The sequence below is a fragment of the Chinchilla lanigera genome, unplaced genomic scaffold (genome assembly GCF_000276665.1).
Source record: "Chinchilla lanigera isolate Chin_1 unplaced genomic scaffold, ChiLan1.0 scaffold00058, whole genome shotgun sequence".
Taxonomy (NCBI): domain Eukaryota; kingdom Metazoa; phylum Chordata; class Mammalia; order Rodentia; family Chinchillidae; genus Chinchilla; species Chinchilla lanigera.
Genome location: NW_004955459.1, coordinates 11,723,639 through 11,742,283, shown reverse-complemented (window position 1 = coordinate 11,742,283; position 18,645 = coordinate 11,723,639). Strand labels below are relative to the sequence as shown.

At 42.6% G+C, this 18,645-nt stretch overlaps 1 protein-coding gene across 2 annotated transcripts in view; it reads right to left on the bottom strand.

Moving 5' to 3' along the window:
- Ccdc93 (coiled-coil domain containing 93) overlaps window positions 1-18,645 on the bottom strand; it is a 79,723-nt gene that overhangs the window by 6,044 nt on the left and 55,034 nt on the right. For both annotated transcript variants that reach the window (XM_005397689.2, XM_005397691.2), the window contains exons 17-23: window positions 17,710-17,763; window positions 16,192-16,254; window positions 13,877-13,985; window positions 12,707-12,789; window positions 10,661-10,698; window positions 9,175-9,259; window positions 4,532-4,645 (exon numbers count right to left, since the gene is read on the bottom strand). In XM_005397689.2, coding sequence (XP_005397746.1) covers window positions 4,532-4,645; window positions 9,175-9,259; window positions 10,661-10,698; window positions 12,707-12,789; window positions 13,877-13,985; window positions 16,192-16,254; window positions 17,710-17,763 — 546 coding nt within the window. The remainder of the gene's footprint in view (window positions 1-4,531; window positions 4,646-9,174; window positions 9,260-10,660; window positions 10,699-12,706; window positions 12,790-13,876; window positions 13,986-16,191; window positions 16,255-17,709; window positions 17,764-18,645) is intronic.

The following is an 18,645-nucleotide window of genomic DNA, read 5'->3' as shown; positions in this document are numbered from 1 at the left end:
ACACACTCTAGATCCAGCCACCTCTGAAAAAGTCCCTCCTACGACATGAGGCTTTAGGGGTACATCTAAACACAAGCCATAACATCACCTCTGCATTATTTTGTCGTTCCTTTGAAAATCTCACTATGCACTTTCCAACACCCTTACTTTCACTGCCCTTATGGCTCAATACTTCTATTCACTAGGAAACTCCCAACAATCCCAACCCAATCCACAGGACCAGATGTGGCAGTGATCAAAGAGGCACTTTCCTGAAGAACCAATTACTTTTTCTTTTTGTCTTTCTGAGACAGGGTCTTGCTATGTATTTCAGGCTGTCCTTGAGCTCACTTTGTAGCCCAGGTGGTCTCAAACTTGCAATGATCCTCCTGCCTTAGCTTCCCGAGTGCTGGGATTACAGGCATGCACCACACCAGGCTAAGGAGACCCATTTACTATGGGAGAAAAATTTCCTTTTACCCCTGAACCTTCTGCATCGAAGACCACCAGTTTCCCATCTCCCTGGGCTAAGCTCCCAGGTCTCTGGAGGCCCCGTGCTCTTCTGGTCACGGTGAAAGCACTGCTTCAGTGACCCTGGACCGTGGCTTCCCTAAGACAAGTGCTGGTTCATCTCCAGGATTTAGATTTATCTTCTACTTGGAAAGCTGGGAATAGCTGGGCTCCTAGGCTGAGGGAGCACGGATTCTTCTGTCAGACTGTCAGAAGCAGGGTGCTCTGATTCCTTTCATGCACTTTTTCTTACAGAGGGAGAGGTGGTTAATGTTTTATGGGGTTTGCAAAAGAAATGAGGTGATACTGGGGTCCATTTGTTGTATTACAAAAATAAAAAAGTTTTAAAATGAATTTTTGAGATTTGCCTGGGGGGTACTCCACTTAAAAACATGAATGAAAAGAGGAAGAGATGGAATAAAAACAGGTATTTATACCATTTATTGCTATATGTTTCTACTTTTGTGTATTTTTGGAGATTTTCATAATAAAATACAGAACACTAAGTAAGAGTCAACTGTCACTCTACCTCATTTTTCAAATGAAGCAAAAACAATTCAGCAGCATAAAAATACTTCTACCATAAAAGTCCCCCACCATGGGTAATTCATATTGCATCACAATGAAATTGTGTTTGCTTGAGTTTTTTTCAGTAAAAATATCCTAAGCTGTCACCTGCTATGTGTGAGCACTGATTAAATTGCATGAACTCTCCCTGAAACCTTTTGGTAGACTACAGAAGTTATCGTTCACTTCTTCAAAGTAAATATGAAAAGGTCCCCTTACGTATTTCTTTCCAGAAGAGGGAAAATGTGTCATCTCCTCTGTCTCTTTCCTGCTGAGACCACCATGCCTCTTTCCTGTTCTTTCCTGCTGAAGACCACCAGTCCACTATGTACCAGATACAGTACTAGACAGTGAGCTCAGCTCACTCAAGATTATGTCTCCAAGGTAACACCATAAAAACATAGGGTCTGCACTCAGTCCCATTCTACAATTTAAATCTTAGTTTTATGACCTTTTTGGAAGCTGGTTTAGCGACACAATCAATACAGTACAGTGATTTAGGTGATTTCAGGGTACAATGTGTGCTATCTCCTGACAGATTTGTAATTAATGAACTCTCCTAGAACGAGCAAGTTAATAGCGTTTTTAGAGAAAACCCAGTATTTCTAACCAAAAAGGTGTTTGTATCAGAGGTGGCCAGGAGCAGGATGAGAGTGTAAATGGTATCTAAAGAGATTTCATGGGGTGTCAGTGGTGCTCAATTAATGTGGATTAAACTAAACCTGGTAAACACGACTGTGAAAGTGGCAAAAGCCCATGTTTTAGATGACAATACTGTCATCTTTGCATGAAGAATTACTGTCCATTACAAGTGCTAGGGGGCCAGGATGAGGCGAGAAGTCAAAATACAGAAATAGAAGGCTGAACAGGCAGGGGAGAGGCAGGTAAAGAGTACAGAGCAGAGAGGCTTCGAGAGAAAACACCACCTGGGATAAGAATCTGACTTTTCAACTCTTTCTACCACAAAGGAGATCATAATCTGGATTCTATGTATGAAACAGAAGAACAGCATAATCACTTTGGCTGAAAGTATGGGTAAAGATTGGGAATAGCTAGAAAGCCCCATAGCCAACTCCTCCTCACTACTTATGGTGGCCCCAAATTATCTCAGTGGAGCTAGAGGGAGAAAATTTAAGATTCTGGAACGCTGACAAGTGGTTGCCAATTTAAATTTTTTGCCAAGTAAAATGTTAAAAAAAAAAAAAAAAAGATAACCAACACCATTATTTTTTAAAAAGAAAGGCACATTTTAACACAAAAAACAAGAGAGCAAGTATTTTAAAAGGTAAAACATATTTAAATAAATTGTGTAAGAAAATTATATAATCCCACCCACACCCCTGCTTTGGACTGAAGAGAACTTAGGCATAGGCAAGCATCTGGTTTTGAGGACCTGGTCTCTGAGTGATAATAGCTGGCCTGTGTAGTGGGGTCACAGGGAATGTTGAAGCTCAGTAACTTGAGAGGATCATTTTCCTTCAGGGTCACGCTAAGCCTTCATCTCCGAGAGCCTGCAGTGCAAGCATGTGCTTTCCCATTTTGTTTTTATTTGCTTTGACTCTGAGAGCTTGTACGTATCCTCTACCACTTGCCTTTTGTTTCCACACTGTCAAAAGGGCAGTGCTGGCATGTCTAAGCAACATCTGAAATGTAATTCTTCTCTCTCAGCCTTTTCTCTTCTTGAGTTATTTGGGTTAAAGGGAAGAAAGCACTACAGAGGGTAGCAGCATGTCCCATTTGTTCCCTGCCAGCTTCCTCACTGGCTCAACTGAGATTTCAGCTCAAACTTCTTTGCCAACCATTCCTTGGCCAAGAATGCCCGATGCTTCCTCCTAACTAGGTTGGTCTTGCTTTCACACATGCTCTGGCTCTTCTAAGCCTGAGTTCTATTCAGTCTACAGAATCCTTCCCTGACTACGCCATCTGAATTGGTTCCCTCACATGGCACTCTCTGAAATTATTTGGTGTATCTTTTCTACTATAATTTCTGTTTGTTTTTATTCTTTCACTTCTTATGTTTCTCTCCCACCACAATGTAGGCTCCTTGAGGACAGCAACTGGATCTATTTTACAACTTGGTTTATGCCTAGAGCACAGCAGGAGCTGGGAGAATATTTAAAAGGATGTGTGATTTTGAAATGCCTGTGGTTGTGATTCCCAAAAGTTAAAAATCACACATAAAAAGGGGACAGGACAAGTAGAAAACGGAAAGATGGGGAGGGACGGAAGACAGAGCATCTTAAAAAATAAATAGGAACAAAATTACTGCCATAGAAGATTACATTTCTTATTCCTTAGCTCAAGCACCAGGAGGAAACCTACCTCCTAACTCTTCTGTATTTTCAGCAGCCTCTGACCTCACCAAAATCTCATGGATTTAGGTCAGGAGTATGGAAGGAGTTCCCGGAAATAAACCTGCTGAGACCCTGGTATGTAAGAAAATGCAGTCTGCCTGTCTCTCTCTTTGTGAAAATCAAATAAAAAGGCAGTCACTTTTCTTTCTGGAAAAATGAAGATACCCCATATCCAAATGAAGGGAGGAAAAAAGGCGGGGAACAAACAAAATTCAGTTGGATGCTGGGTGTTAGTAGGTGCCAGTCACAGTGCTGGATGTTTTCTTTCTCTCCCATCTGATCCACAGAACCACCAGGGAGATAGTTTGGGCACAAGGACTGGATCACTGCCAAAGGGCACAGCTGCTAAGTGGGAAAGGCAAGATTTACACCCAACCCTGCCACATTTCAGAATTTTCTCTCTTCTTACTTGCATTCTCCAGGCCCATCCCCATGCTGAGACTGACAGGAGTCAGTCTATGTAAACCAACACCATTATTTTTTAAAAAGAAAGGCACATTTTAACACAAAAAACGAGAGAGCAAGTATTTGTTAGTTGGTTTCTCTATGTAAACCCATAGGAAACGCTTTCCAAATGGACCTTGATGTGAAGTAAAGAAGCCATTATACTTCTGAGTTTAACAGGTTTTCTAAATGTTAGGAAAATGAAAATAAAGATTTGATGTGCCTCAGAACATCTGACTAGAGTGGTATCTCAGTTTATGAACTTAATTTGTTTTATGATTTTGAGGAAGATGGCTGTGTTTATGTTTGTGTGGTGACGATGGCCATGGTTGTGCTCGTCACTCGATGTAGAGTTTGCAAACAGAAATAAGATTTTGCCGGATGCTTTTATATGCAAACTGAACTGTTTGCAAACACAAGCGTTCATGAACTGAGGTACTACTGCAGACCCCAAAGATGAGCCAGAGAACAATGCAATCTTCAACTACCTAGATGCTACACTGTCCTGGCAGATCACACCACCAACTTGCTCCTTCTCATCACAACAAGAAAAAAACAAGACCAAAATAAAAATGAAAACAAACAAAAAACCCCTGCTCCAGCTTTGAAAGGCTCATGTTGAGGTGAACATAAATCTCACTTGCACCTTAACATGCCCTAAGCAAGCTTACTCTTACCTCTTTGAACTCTTTCACAGTCTTAAAGTATAGTCTCTGCTTTTCTAGCAATTCCAAGTACTGGTCGTTCAACTGGTCTCTTCTCATTTTGTTCTCTTGCTTCTTCTTCTCCATCTGTTAAAAACATTTTGGGAAATGGTGGGTGACAAAAAGGCATTCTGACAAAGGTCACTGGCAGCACACAAATGGCAACCATTAACATTTTCATGGATTCCCTGCCAGTACCTCACATCTACAAATTTTTGAGGTTAGCTGAATTATCTGTACATTACACAGAGATTCTATAATTTATTCAGGAAACTCCATTAATGAACATTAACCCATAACAATTGTTTTTTGTCACTACAAACAACTTCACAATGAACAGAACTTGCAATAGTGGCAATTCTCAACTGGGGGCTTTTGCCCTCAGAGGGCATATGGCAGTGTTCAGAGGAAGTTTTGGTTGTCCTAACAATGAGGAGGTGCTCCTGGTATCACTGAGTGGGGACAAAGATGCTGCCAAGTGATGGACACCACTATGAAACCACCCTGAGCAGGACTTGTGTCTCACTCCTGGGTAGATTAACTTAGGACCTTACTTGGAGTAGTCTTTGATTCTGCTCTTCTTGAGTACTCCCCTCCCTTCTTCTGATAACAAAACAAATACAGGCCACCCGGAGAAGGTCTTAGAAGCCCTAAGACAATCTCGAATTCTGTGAGAGGGCTCTGATCCTCCTGGAGCCCTGAAATCATTCCTTGTGCCTCTTTTTATTTAGCCTTTGCCATACACTTGTTTGGGAGATTGTGGACCTGATCAGCCCACAATAACTTAGGGATATTATTAACCCGATAGCTAACCATCCTACATTGCAGAGAATAACACCACCACAAAGAATTCTCTGGCCCAGAATATAATTTGTGTTGAGGTTAAGAAATCCTAATTTAAATAACTGTGCATTATATGATAAAACTGTCTTTTCACTTGTGACTAATTCCATGTAGCAAACTGTATATAATTATAATTTTTAAAACTGTACAATGTGTCTGATCACTGCTTACTTACCCACCTTTCTACAGATAAAGAATAGTGGTTTTTCCAGGATTCTGCTCTCACAAGCAGAGTCTAGACTTTGACTTAAAGAGGTTTTCTAAAGTGAGTTTATTCACTCAACAAACATTGACTGAATACCTGCAGAATACCTAAAGATAGCAGTGAATAAGGCAATATCCTGATCTCACAGTGTACATTTACAGACTCACATTAAACCAGCATCTAATAGACACATGTTAAAATTCTCAGGTGCTATCATTTCTCTAAAGAAAACTGAACAGGTATGGGGTGGGCACATGGCTTCTTCAGATCAAAGGGCAATGGAAGAATGCTGGCAGAGGTATATGCTATATTTTCTAAAGATAAACTCAGAACATCAGTCAGCCAGAAAAAAGAGAGCAGAAAAAGTTATGTTGCAGACCTGGTGCTTGTTGAATGAATCATGAGTGATACCTCCCCTGGCTTCACTCATGCGTGATGGTGATTTTGGTACTGACAATTGAACTCAAGACTGTGTGCTTGCCAGGCAGGCTCTGTGCCACTGAGCTATATCCCCAGCCCTTGACAGTGATTTTGAAAGGGAATTTATAGTTAGTAAGCACAAGTTACAAGTCAACTGGTTACACCTTAGTAGTTATCTTCACTACTTATACCGAAGGCCTCTGTCGACCTTAAAAGTAAAATGTAACCTGGCATCCCCAAGATCTATCCCAACACTGTTGGAGGGGTCCAGCTCTCATAGGCACTTATGGTCCAATCTGGACTCTGTATCTGGCTCCTAAGTCTGATTCTGCTCTCCTCTTTCCATGGGTCTGCACATGGACACCAAATAGCACAGGGACCCTGCTGTACCCTACGCTAGGATTCCAGCATGGAATCCACCTTTGCCCAGGTCTTCCCAAAGTAGGCAGTCCCCCGTGGGGAATGCCGATGGTGCCATCCTGTACTCAGGGCCAGAGGCTGCCCCTGTATCACTAGCACTGGCCAGTTACTACTCCCCCTGCTGTTCCTCTATGGACCCCAGTTCCCCAAGCCACCAGACATTTCCTGAGGTAGGGCCTCACAGCCAGGTCCCTCCCTCTTATTTAACACAATAGGTGGCTCTAGCCCAGGCCTCTCCTTTTTTCTCAGTGCTTTAGCAAAAATTTGTTCATGATCAACTATGTTCTAGTGATGAGAACAATGCACTTGAGTTATGAATTTATCCAGGACTCACTACAAGAGAGTGTGGCAGTGTAGTAAGGGTATGAACTTGAGGCCAGAGGATAGGGTACAAATCATAGCTGTTCTATTCTATAGATCGTGGATAGACTATTTCAATTTCTGAGCAACAGGTCCTCCTTAGCTGTAAAATCAGCATTTTATACCTAGATCACAGGTTTTGCTATGAAGAACACGTGCTATTAAATGTTAAGCAAATGACACATAATTTGGTTCTTAGTAGCTATTCCATCAAGGCAACTTTTCTTAACATTTAATGCAACAGAGAGCATAATAGTCTCCCCTTTTCAGAACAGGACCTTTCTCTCATTCTGCATTTCTGAATATTTTCATATTCGCCTTAGTTAATACCCCTTTACCTTTTCAAACCATTCCTACCTCTTACTCATCACCTCTTCTTACCCAGCTCAGGAACTCCAGGGCTCTTTTGCTGAGCACTTACTCATGGTATTCCCGAGATCCAGAGATTATACTTCCTCCGGGTAATGTCTAAAGTCCTACTAACATGATTCCCTCTTTGCTCAAAGTCCTCAGATAGAACATATACACCTGTCCTATCACCTATACCCAGTGGTAGTCTACACTCCTGTTCCAGCCTGAACCCACCAATTCTGGGGTGAATCTGTTTTTGGGAGGACACAGACTCACCTGTCACATCCATGGGAATAAAACCCATCATGGCACCATTAGAGGGAAGGTTATGTTTTTCTTTTCTTTTTCTTTTAAACCAACATGACATCCATTCAAATGAATGCTGCTGCTCAAAGGAGACCAGCTGATTCCACGCCACGTGCCAATAAATATTGAAACCCTATATGGAACCCTATTTTAGTACTGCTTTTAAAGTTCACTGAATGAATTCACTCATTCAACAAATAGTTCCTGAGTGCCCACCACAGGGCAAGTGCTAGATCAGCCAGAGGACACAGACCTGAGAGAGCCTGCTTTGCCCTGATTCCCCTCACCTACAGGTGTCACCATCATGGAGGAGACAGAGACACCATGGCAGTGCCCTTCACTGGCCAGCACTGAGGTGCCAACAGCATGGGGCTGGGAAGGTAGAGAGAATGAAGGGGTCATGCCTTTTTTTTTCCCTTGGAACAGGAAGGGGTAACAGAAGGAACAAAGCCCAGTAAATTCCTGCTGTTTTTTCACAGGATCAAGGACAGCTCCCTGAGGAGAAGCAGTAGCAGTGTAGAAACTGCCCACCACAGAGATCTGGGTTGTCACTGGAATGTGGGCAGTCAGGTACCATCTGCCTCATACCCCAGATCATCAAGAAAGGACTCGATTTATTCTATCCTGCCTAACATGTAACTGGCAAGTGCTCACTCATGTTTGCTGTCATTTTTGTGGCTGACTAGTGGGAGCAATTATGCCTTTCACTAGTGATATGTATTTTCTTCTCCTTTTAACATTATTTCATTGAAGTAATTAATGAGAATACTAATGACATTTTTTCTACAAGGAAAGAAATATGGAGCACTTTTTACCCTTAACTCATCCTCATGAGATGAGGTTACACGCAACCTGTCTTATGAAGGATTCTTTCAGAATGACAGGACCTACAGGCAATTCTTTTTTTCATGTGTTTACATACTGAACTCACTGAAGCACTGTGTGTCAAGACCATGAGATGAAACACTTTAAGTCCCCACAGGATTTTACTGTTTAGTCTAAGGACCATTACAATCTGTTACCTTTTTTTCCATGGGACCAAAAGCAAAAGATATTTAGAAGTACTCATTAGGATTTGTGTGGAAATATGGTAGGAAACTATAGCTCTGTGTATGACATCAGTTTAAGGTGTTAGCAAGTCCACCTTCCTATTGATAAAGTGGGCCCACACTAGGTTCTATACAGGTAAGGACTCAGTAGCGCCCTGCAAAGCTCTGTGGGATGCTATACCCCTTGAAGGCTCCTCTCCATTCTCTTCTGACTTTTAAGGTTCAATTTCCTCTCACGCTAGTAGAAATCAGTTCACTGATTATTTGCCTTTTTTATAGGGATGTTCTTGAAAACCAAAATGCTCTAGATCCCAAGACTTTTAAAGAATGAAGCGCTAGTGAAAGAATGTCATGAAGAGGAGATCCAGTGAAGAAATGACTAGCCAAGAGAGGAAGCTAGCTGGGGAAAGATGCTATAATATAGCAGCTATAATATAGAGTAGCAATATTCACATGGGAGGATCCATGGATGTTCAATATGAGGGAGCCACCGACAACAGCAGCCTTTGAACCTCTCAGTGCAGGCAGCCTTGTGCAGGTTTTACTCCTGCAAAGTCAGTTACCTCGTGGGACAAAGGAGTGTCGCCAGGATGGAAAACACACTCCACTCCACTTACCGACCCCCACAGAACTGTTGTAATACAGAAAAGAAGTCAGCTGACCTTCATCCTACTTTGCTTAATTCCTTCTACGATCTGTTCCATCTGACGTAAAAACTGATCCCGGGCAGCAGAAGAGGCCATGGCTCTGAAAGAACAGCAGGGGTACAGTCAGCACACAGGGAGAGGGGAGAAAAGAAGGAAGCAGCCCCATATCCAGACTGTGGTCTAAGAGTAGGTGGCCTCTGCAAAGAACAATGGACACATAGGAGCTCCTGGAGCCCAGGGAATTAAGAATTCTAAACTTCTGAGAAGGCATGAAAATCAGCCTGGTCTACTAACTATTAATCTTTTATTTCCTACGCTATTTTACAGCTTTCTTAACCAATATGTGGTTTCTTTAAAAAAAGACTATAAAAAACAGATATTATTTACCTTAAATTATGGCATGTACTACTTAAAACATGACATCAGTTTAGTTTTTAAAAATCTGAGAATTCGAAGACACTGCTCAGGATTTGTACAAGTGTTCTTAGTGTTCCTAACACCAGGGCTTGAGCACCTCAGTCTTATTGCTAGAAGCAGCAGCTAAAATAGTAGATTACCTGATGTGCCAACACATTTATTCCTCCCCTCCAGCTCTATAAAGTGAGGACAAAAGCACATATAGGGACTGAGAATTCTTCCAAGGGGATGGTGGACAGAACAGAACTCTTCACAAAGACCTTCAAATTGCTGGCTCTCTCAATTATCAGAAAAGGAAAATAAAGCTCCAGGGTTAGAAATGCCACAAGACTGGAAGGTGCTAACTGAATCCAAACCTTACCAGGGACCTGCGTAGTCACGATTTTGTTTTTAATTAGAAATCTAATTAAAACCTACAACTTGTAATTCATAAAGGTCTCATCCTTAATGTGTCCCTGCTCATCTGCCAAGGGTCAGAAGAAGTTTGTGCCGGAAAGAAAACCTGGTATCTAGGGAGCCAGCCCTGGGCCGCTGGGAAGGTGGCTGGGATGGTCTAGCAGGGATATGTTTGAAGACTCATATAATCTGGGTACAGATGGGCCTCCCATCCAACTTTTGGAGGAAAATAATTCATATCTGAACAAAGTACTTTAAACAATGTCCAATAACTTAAAAATAAAACCTACTGCAAGGCTTAAAAATCTTTTACAGGTTATACAGCTTTCATTATATAAATTTTAAAGCTCAGGAACAGAGAGTATTACTCAGACCTTACCAAGATCAAATGGATATACAGAGATTAGAGTAGCTAGGCAAGTCAAATTATTTGGAAGTTAACCTTTTCAACTGAGTTCTTTCTTGGAGTTTTAAAAATTTACTCTAATCATTATATTTTTGCAAGAACTCAAGGAATGTAAGCCAAGATACATCTGCCCTCAGCAGACAGGGAGAAAGTGTCAGAATTACATTCCTGGCATTACACCATGGGTCTACCTTTCTTGGTCACAGTATGGGAATGCGAGGTGGATGAACACAAAGGGCAGGGCTGACCAGAGTATTTACAAGAAGGATGGACAGTACTTACTGTGAGAAGTTCTCATGAATTGAATTGAGTAGACTAATCTGGGGAAATAAAAACAAAAAAATGAAACTCTTAAGTGAAAGACTAAAAGATCCTCACACTCAATCACAGGAAGCTTGCCTCCTCTCCAGATACTGTTTCCAAAAGGAGCACATACTTTATTTATGCAGATTAAAGTAACATGGAAGAATAGAGGAACATGTTCTTAGTCCCACAGTTTTCCCCAGGAAATACCCATGTACTCATGGGACACTTCTTTTCCTATTATGCATTACCACAGGATATAGGAGGAAAGGTCTTTGAAGGATCCTAAATGCCAGCTGAGCAGATGCTAAGTTAATCCCAGAGCTCTTTGGAAAGCCACTATTACAGCCAGTTTCTATACTGTCGAATACCACACTTTGTTTTCAGGGCTGCTGGCACAGAGGGAGTTAGTTGCAAGAGAGACTAAGAACACAGTACCTATCCTAGACCCTTCCTCAGAATTCTCCTGCTCCTGGTTAGTTCTGACAGCCTCTGAGGGAATCCGTCTTTCATGGCCCCATTTCCATGGGCCTTCCTTAGTCCCCACGGTAGAAGCCTCAGTGATGCATCCCAGCAATATATCCCAAGAAGAGCTCCGAGTCTAGACTCCTCTGGCAGCAAATTTATTCAACAGTTCCATACGTGAATTTCAGCTCCACAGTCTACAATGTGGAAAAAATATTCTTGTCCTTAATACTCCAAAGAGAGGTTTTACACTAAACTGTCACAGGCATAAATGCATCTAGAATAAAATATACCTGTCAAATGCCAAGTTCTGTGTAAATATAGCTTAGAATTTAAAACTCAGTTCAGTCTCCCCCATCCCTGACCAGTACTATAACTGTTAGAAGAATATAACAACTTTAGTTCAAGGCTTCTGAGAAGGAGCTAGCCCATCCCTAAGGGAGGGCTGGGAAGCCTTTGCCTCCTGGGGAGGAAGTCCAGGGTGTGGGGCAGAGCTGTCCCCCGGTTCTGACACAAATTTCATCAAATGTACTTATTTATTCAAACATTTATCACATGTCTGTTATGTACTTCTTGTGCAAGGCCTGGATAAAGAGAAACATAAAACTTAACCCCTCCTCAAAAAGTTTGATTTGACTTACAAAAGGCAACACAGGTGACAAAAATTACAGATGCTGTGATTTGAGTTCAGGTAGCAAGTGCATCTGTAATACTGTTCTTACATGTTAACGTACTTACAAAAGTGCTTTCATTATTGTAGGTAAAGGTCTATCAGCCTTAAGGTATGGGACGTATAGGAATTAATACGTATTGAGACACTACCATATGCAAGGATCTTCTATTTCGTCTTTCTCTCTGATCATAATCACCCTCATGTGCATCAGTATGTGCAGTGTGACCCTCATTTTAGAGGTAAGGAAAATGAGGCCAAACTGAAGTTCAAATACAGCCCCAAGGCTGCACTCCCCTCACTACACAGTGCTGTTGTAAGGACCATCCAGACGGTCCTTTACCATTAAACATAGCTGTGTATCCTGCCCTGACCATCTGCATCTGCTACAAGGAGCCCTAAATAACGAGTGGCTTTAACCTGAGTGGGGGGGTCAGAGTAACATGGAGGAGGTTCCAGTTCCCATGTCAACTCTTTCTTTCTGCTCCGAATTTTATTTTTTTCTTTCATGTCCTTGCCTGCCACTGATGACTAAACAACCACTTTCTCCACCTAAGCTATAAAAGACCACTCACTTACCACCACTTCATTCAGCAGGTTCCTCCCTTCTTTGAAAACTCTAATTTCCCCAGCTCCAGAGTTCACAGTGTATCTCTTCTCACGATGGCATTTCTCACAAGCACTACAAAAAAGCCATCCACCAGCCTCACTTCACCTCAGACAACGGAGCCCCCAAGAATCTGCACTTTCTGGTGATGAATCCTTGGCATACAAAAGGCACTCTTTATCTACTTATACTGAATGTATCCATCCAGGCGTAAGTCCATTTGAAGTTCCTGGAGTCAACTGCTTTTCTCATTAAATTATTTTCTTTTCATAAAAGTTCTTACCTCTTTTTCCAAATAAACCTTTTTGTCATCCAGGGTATTATATAAAGTGAAGAACTGCTTGGTTTCTTTGTGTACTGCTGAAACTATAAATGGAAAGAAGTCAGTGCATGAGTACTAACAGTTAATAAACTGACCTCAACACTCTTTCACCAGTGAAGCATAATGTCAGATTCAGGTGTATCTGGGCTGGGAAACCTCAGGGTGTACAAACGCAATCACCTTGTAAAGTTTTAAAGGCTCAGCACCAATTAAAAGGGAATGCATGCAGGTGGGACCCAGGTGATGGCACTGCACAGTCAGTCATAAACCACTGACATAAATGAACCAGTCACCATTCCCCCATTTGGCTCAAGAACTGGGTTGGAGTTGAGGATATTTCACAATAGTAATAAAAATTGGTGTTTGCTTGAAAATGGCTTTGGTGTAAAGATGCCTTTAACAAATGACTTTATTGTGTGGAATTCACTTTGAAATATATGGATGCAAGGTATTACTACTGTTAAAAGCTTTCAAGCAGGAAAAGAAAAGTTAATGGTCAAGATTTAGGTTAAGGCAAAAAACTACTTTCTGGTGAAAACTGTCAATATCAATACCCTGTCTCTAACCATGTGAGTCATGTCTGAAGACTGGCTGAAAGCTCAGGCTGCTCACCACGTGAGATGTAAGAAGTGGAACCTGAACTCAAGGCAGGGAAATGCTCAAACCTGAACCAGGAAGGGCATCTGAGAAGCCAAGGTCAGCAATTCTGATGGCTGTTCTGAGCCTGATGAGAGGTGGTCACTGATTCAGAATGAGGGGAGACTGGCCCTGGATTATGGAGTGAATATGATACTTCCAAGGTCGCAGTAACAAGAATGTCTACAGCAAGGAGCAGTCAGTGGAAACCCGTGCTTCACGTGAAGCAGGAACATAGAGCGGGAGCTCTCAGGAAGCCCATGTGGCTGACCAGAAAGAGGACTAGCTCAGCACACGACTCGCAGAGCTGCACTGGCCTGACAGCGCCACAGTGCTGTTCCTGGAATTCCAATGTGGCCTGATGATGAAACCCTTTTCTGGGGCGGCATCTGTGGTCTGCACTCTGGTCCGTCCTCTACCATGCTAAAGTGAGACAGAGTCCCAGGCCTCCTGTCTCTCCCCAGACTTGAGATTTTGTATGGTCAAGGCACCTACTCTGGCGGTAGAGTTCAATGAATCTCTTCTGATACTGTATTAACTCAGCTCGGCTGGGCACTTCATCAATCTTGCGATGCAAAATTGCTATTTCTCGATTTCTTCGAGCCTAAAGGTAAAAGGGAGAGGGAAACAACCTACTTGGTAAAAGGCCTTATATATCTTCTGGGGGCTAAAATATTGCCCCAACCCCACATGAGCTCAATCACATGCCCTACAACGCAGGAAGAAAATTCTGTCTTTGGCTTGAGTGTGCCACCTGAGATTTTGACTGATGTTCTAACTTTCTACCATATGAGAGGTGTGCTATGAACTGAACCACAGTAAGCGTCACGGTAACAGACCAGAAAGGAAAGATTCTAAATGGGATAGACTTCCCATTCAGAGAGGCCGCCAGGCCCCAAAGAGCTCCTCTAATGGCAGGTAAGGGCTGGCAATAGAAGTAGTGCTTCCCAGATAGCAGGAATTTATGCCACCCTGCTGCCTCCATATAATACAGTCCAAATTTCTCAGTCTGACTGAAAAGCTCTAAGATACTTCTACTACCTCCGAATGGAAGGTAGTAGAAGAAACTGCCCTACTGACTGACTATATGTGGAGGACAGTGTAGTATGGGGTGCACAGGCGACTGCTGCTGTGGGAATGAGTCTCTCGGCGCACATACTGCTCTCACCACCTGAGATTTATGGTCTCAGGACTCAGAGGGCTCTCAGTGCTGTCGTTCTTCAGTGCCTTCATTTCTCCCATTCCTCAGGCTGCTAAACTCCAGCAGCAGATGCAAACCTTTAATTCACTTATGAAATACATGTCTCCAAGCAAGAGGACCACGGACCTCTCATGAGGAACACGGCTGGGCCATAGGAGAAACACATGCTTCCCTCTGACCAGAGCTGTGGGGACCTTACTTTAGGTTTGTCCACAAGAACTGATGGCGGATTTTCCCTTAGGAATCATAAGATACGACTATTTTCTAGGAGGCAGAAAACTGCAAGTTAGAGCCCAGCTTATGCAATTTAGTGAGGCCCTAACTCAAAACTATTAAAAAAATAGAAGAGCTGGAGCTGGAGCTCAGTGCAAAGGCCTTGGGTTTAATCCTTTCAATTGCTGACACTCCCCCATAATACAGCTATTTACTTTTTGTACTGTATGTATAACCTTTGTTTCACTATCTACCTATCTAACCTAATCTTACCCTCCCTACTGGTTCCTCATTAACATTTAAATATGCTCAAGTCCTTCACTTTTTTAAAAATGTCCTTCCTTAAATATCACCTTCAGCCTGCAATCTTGCTCTTCCTTTTCACAGCAACCGCACTGACAGCCATGCAGAACTTCTACCACCCCCTCCAGGCATAGTTCAAGCACCGAAACTGGGCTTCTCCCCAGTGGCCACTGGCCACTGAGCTACTCCTGACAGTCGGTGTAGCCCTTCTCAGCTACACACCCAAAGGATGATTCTCCACTTCTAGTTCTCCCGACTAGCAACAGCACTTCCTACCCTTTCCATGGAGCTCTGCTCAGCTTCTGGAAGCTGCTTTCATTTCCTACCAGTCAGAGTCTGGTCTCATCCACATTAGCAAACTCCTCTTTTTTTCCTCACATTGTCCTGACATGTGCTCATCAGGGTTTAGTGCCCATCTACATTTGCACAAGCTTCAGCTTTCATCTACACAGTGTGGGAACCCAAATCTCCAACCCAAACAATTCTGTGCGTTGGACCCAACAACCAATCACTTCTTGGGTATTTCTACTTGGTTGCAGCCCCTACATACATCTCATTAACATTCCTATTCATATTTCCATTCTTATTTCTACTATGCTTTTGCTCAGTACAAGTATCTACATTGTGTCAGAAACTTCTACATCATCAGTGGCTCCTCTTTTTCCATTCAAATGCTAAGTTCCATCACATGCAACTCCTCACTCTACCCTGGCAACATATTTTATGCATCTCCCTGCCACTGCCTGACACAGGCTTTCAACAAGCTATTAGTTTTATTGCAGCTTTCTTCTAGTTGGATAGAAGCGTACTTATTGATTTGGGACAAGTATTTACTCTATTGGAGTTAATTTTTTTATAAGGAAAACAAGCCTAATATTTACCTTCCACCAGGGTAGAGTTCAATTCAAACTAGCGATGGTGAAAGTAACAGCAATGTGAGATGCTCTCACCAACATCTTAAATCATGGAGTGACAGAAGCCTCATTAGCTATTCTCGCTAGTTCTTACACACTGAGACTTCTTAGTTGTGTAACAGGACATTGACACCTAGTTAAGATGCATCTGTGTATTGTTTGTTCTTGCTTTTACTCACCTGTAGTAAACGGATCTTGTAAAGTTTCTCTTTCTCCATATTATACCGCCTGTCTAGGTCTTCCTAAAAATTGAAAAAAAAAAACATTATTATCTGGGAATGGAAACCTTTATTTTTTCATGCAGTCTTTGGAAAATGACTATTATTGTATGTTCCCCATCTTAACACCTCAAATTTCTTTCATGAAATCATCAAATTCAAGGTCTATTTTCATGTGAGACCTTGTATACCTGTTTTACAGTACGTTGTAACAATTCCTCCTTGGTCAGAGTTCTTTGCTGAATTCAGTGTTAAGTGAAGTAACTTTCATACCTATGTACCCTTCCTTCACACCAAAAAAAAAAGGTCTGTAATGATGATACGGCAGTTAGAATTTTTTCATGACTCTGAAAATGATGCTGGATTTCTGTTTTTTGTCCAATATAATAGCCACTAGCCATACAGCTATTTAAATTTACGTGAACGGGGCTGGGGATTTAGCTCAGTGGCACAAGTGCCTCCCCGGCAAGTGCAACGTCCTGAGTTCAATTCCCAGTACCAAAAAAAAAAAAAAATTTACATGAACTGCCGGGCATAGTGGCACACGCCTGTTAGCCCAGCACTTGGGAGGCTGAGGCAGGAGGATCACTGAGAGTTCAGGCTACAGTCTGGGCTACAAAGTGAGCTCAAGGCTAGCCTGAACTGCATAGTGAGACCCTGTCTTAAAAAGACAAAATAAATAAATTTACATGAACTAAAATTTTTTCGAACTTCAGTTTTTCAGTTGTAACACACATTTCAAGTGCTTGGTAGCCACATATAGTAGCCACATATAGTTGGTGATTATGAGTGCAGACACAGAACATTTCCATCACTCTACAATGTCCCACTGGAGAGTACTTATATGGAGAAGAGACATTATTCCTGCACTGCACCGATACAGTCATGGCTGGAAGCTTTGTTGCTTCAGAGAAAGTTACAGAACAGGTCAGAGGTGCCCTTGTCCCCAGCCTGCATGCATTTACACACACGTGCAGGAGCGCACGGGCGCGCGCGCGCGCGCACACACACACACACACACAGTCTTCCACAGGGCTCCATTGTAGCCAACCTCCAAGAGATTTCACTGTAGGGGTCCCAAGGCCTATTCTCCTGGCAGGTTATGAAGAGGCACCTTGAATAAGACAACACTTAGAGCTTTCCTGCCTTTTCTTTTCTTTCCTCATCCTCTTCCTTTTTTTCCTGGAGGTTTACTACAGACAGACCAGCGCAGCCTCCCCTTCTCAGTTATGAAGACAAAATGCTCGCACCCTGGATTGGAAGAAAACTCACCAGAATGGTGAGCATTAGGGTCATCCTTGGTGAGGCCGTCTCCATTGGAGGAGCCAGGTCTGTAGAAAGGTACAGTGCCCCTAAAAGCCCAACAGATGAGGAGGTGGCTGAGGAGACTATTGAAGCAGGCACGAGGAACTACTGAGAGAATGGGAAGCCAGCTGCCACACATTCTGAGTATAATATTGAGAATGAGCAGGTACTTACATTGTGAGTCATCACAGAGGTTAGCACACCATCCGACCCTCCGTTGGAGAGAGTCTGAAAGCATGAAAGCACAATCAATATCTTTCCTGACAAAGGCAAACAGGATGGAAGCTGAGAGCTTAATGCAGGAAGGGTGTGAGAGGTGGGAAGAACAGTGGAGCTAAGAAATATCTTGATGCTCACTCAGCATGTGTAAAGAGAGAACAGAAAGCAAAAAGCCCATACACTGAGCTCCAGGTTCTAAACTGTTCTTCAATGTCTGTCCATTAAACCCTAACAAGCTAAACTGTAGCTCTTTCTGAATGTAAGATCCCCTGTAACAAGATGTACTAAGATGAGGTAATCCTGAAAGTTGGTGATCTGTGTAAACTCAGAGGCTGGCTGAACTGATGATTCATGCCTCAAAAGTTTGAAGTTTGAAAAGCAATTGTAAAGACAGACTGTGCGGTCATGGTGCAAGACACAACTAAAATGCTGGCTGTGCTGGTCACCAGGCACGTTCCCACAGGGACGTGAAGCTACATGGCCAGGCTGAAATGAGTGAAGAAGTCCTCCCGAGGTCTGGGTCTCACCACTGGATGCGGCAGTGTCCAGCACAGCCCAGAGCAGTCAGTGGAGAGTGCCAGGCCCAGCATGGGACCTCCAAGCTGCTGGTTGGCTTGGAGAAGTGTCTTCTTCCCTTCCGAGCTTCAAGGTCCCCTTTATCTAAGGGTGAGGGAGGTGTGATCCATAAGCCATCAGGTCACACTTAATTCTCACATCCTACTAAGCACAGGGACCCTCAGTTAATAAGCTATGAATAAAGTGTGAGATTAGAAAACACAATCAAAGGGATTCCTATAATCTTCTTTAGCAAGAGAAATAGTACATTTTCCCATTTCAAATTTTTTATTTAACATTCAGTGGAAATCTCTGCTAGGTCCCTGGAAGAGCAAG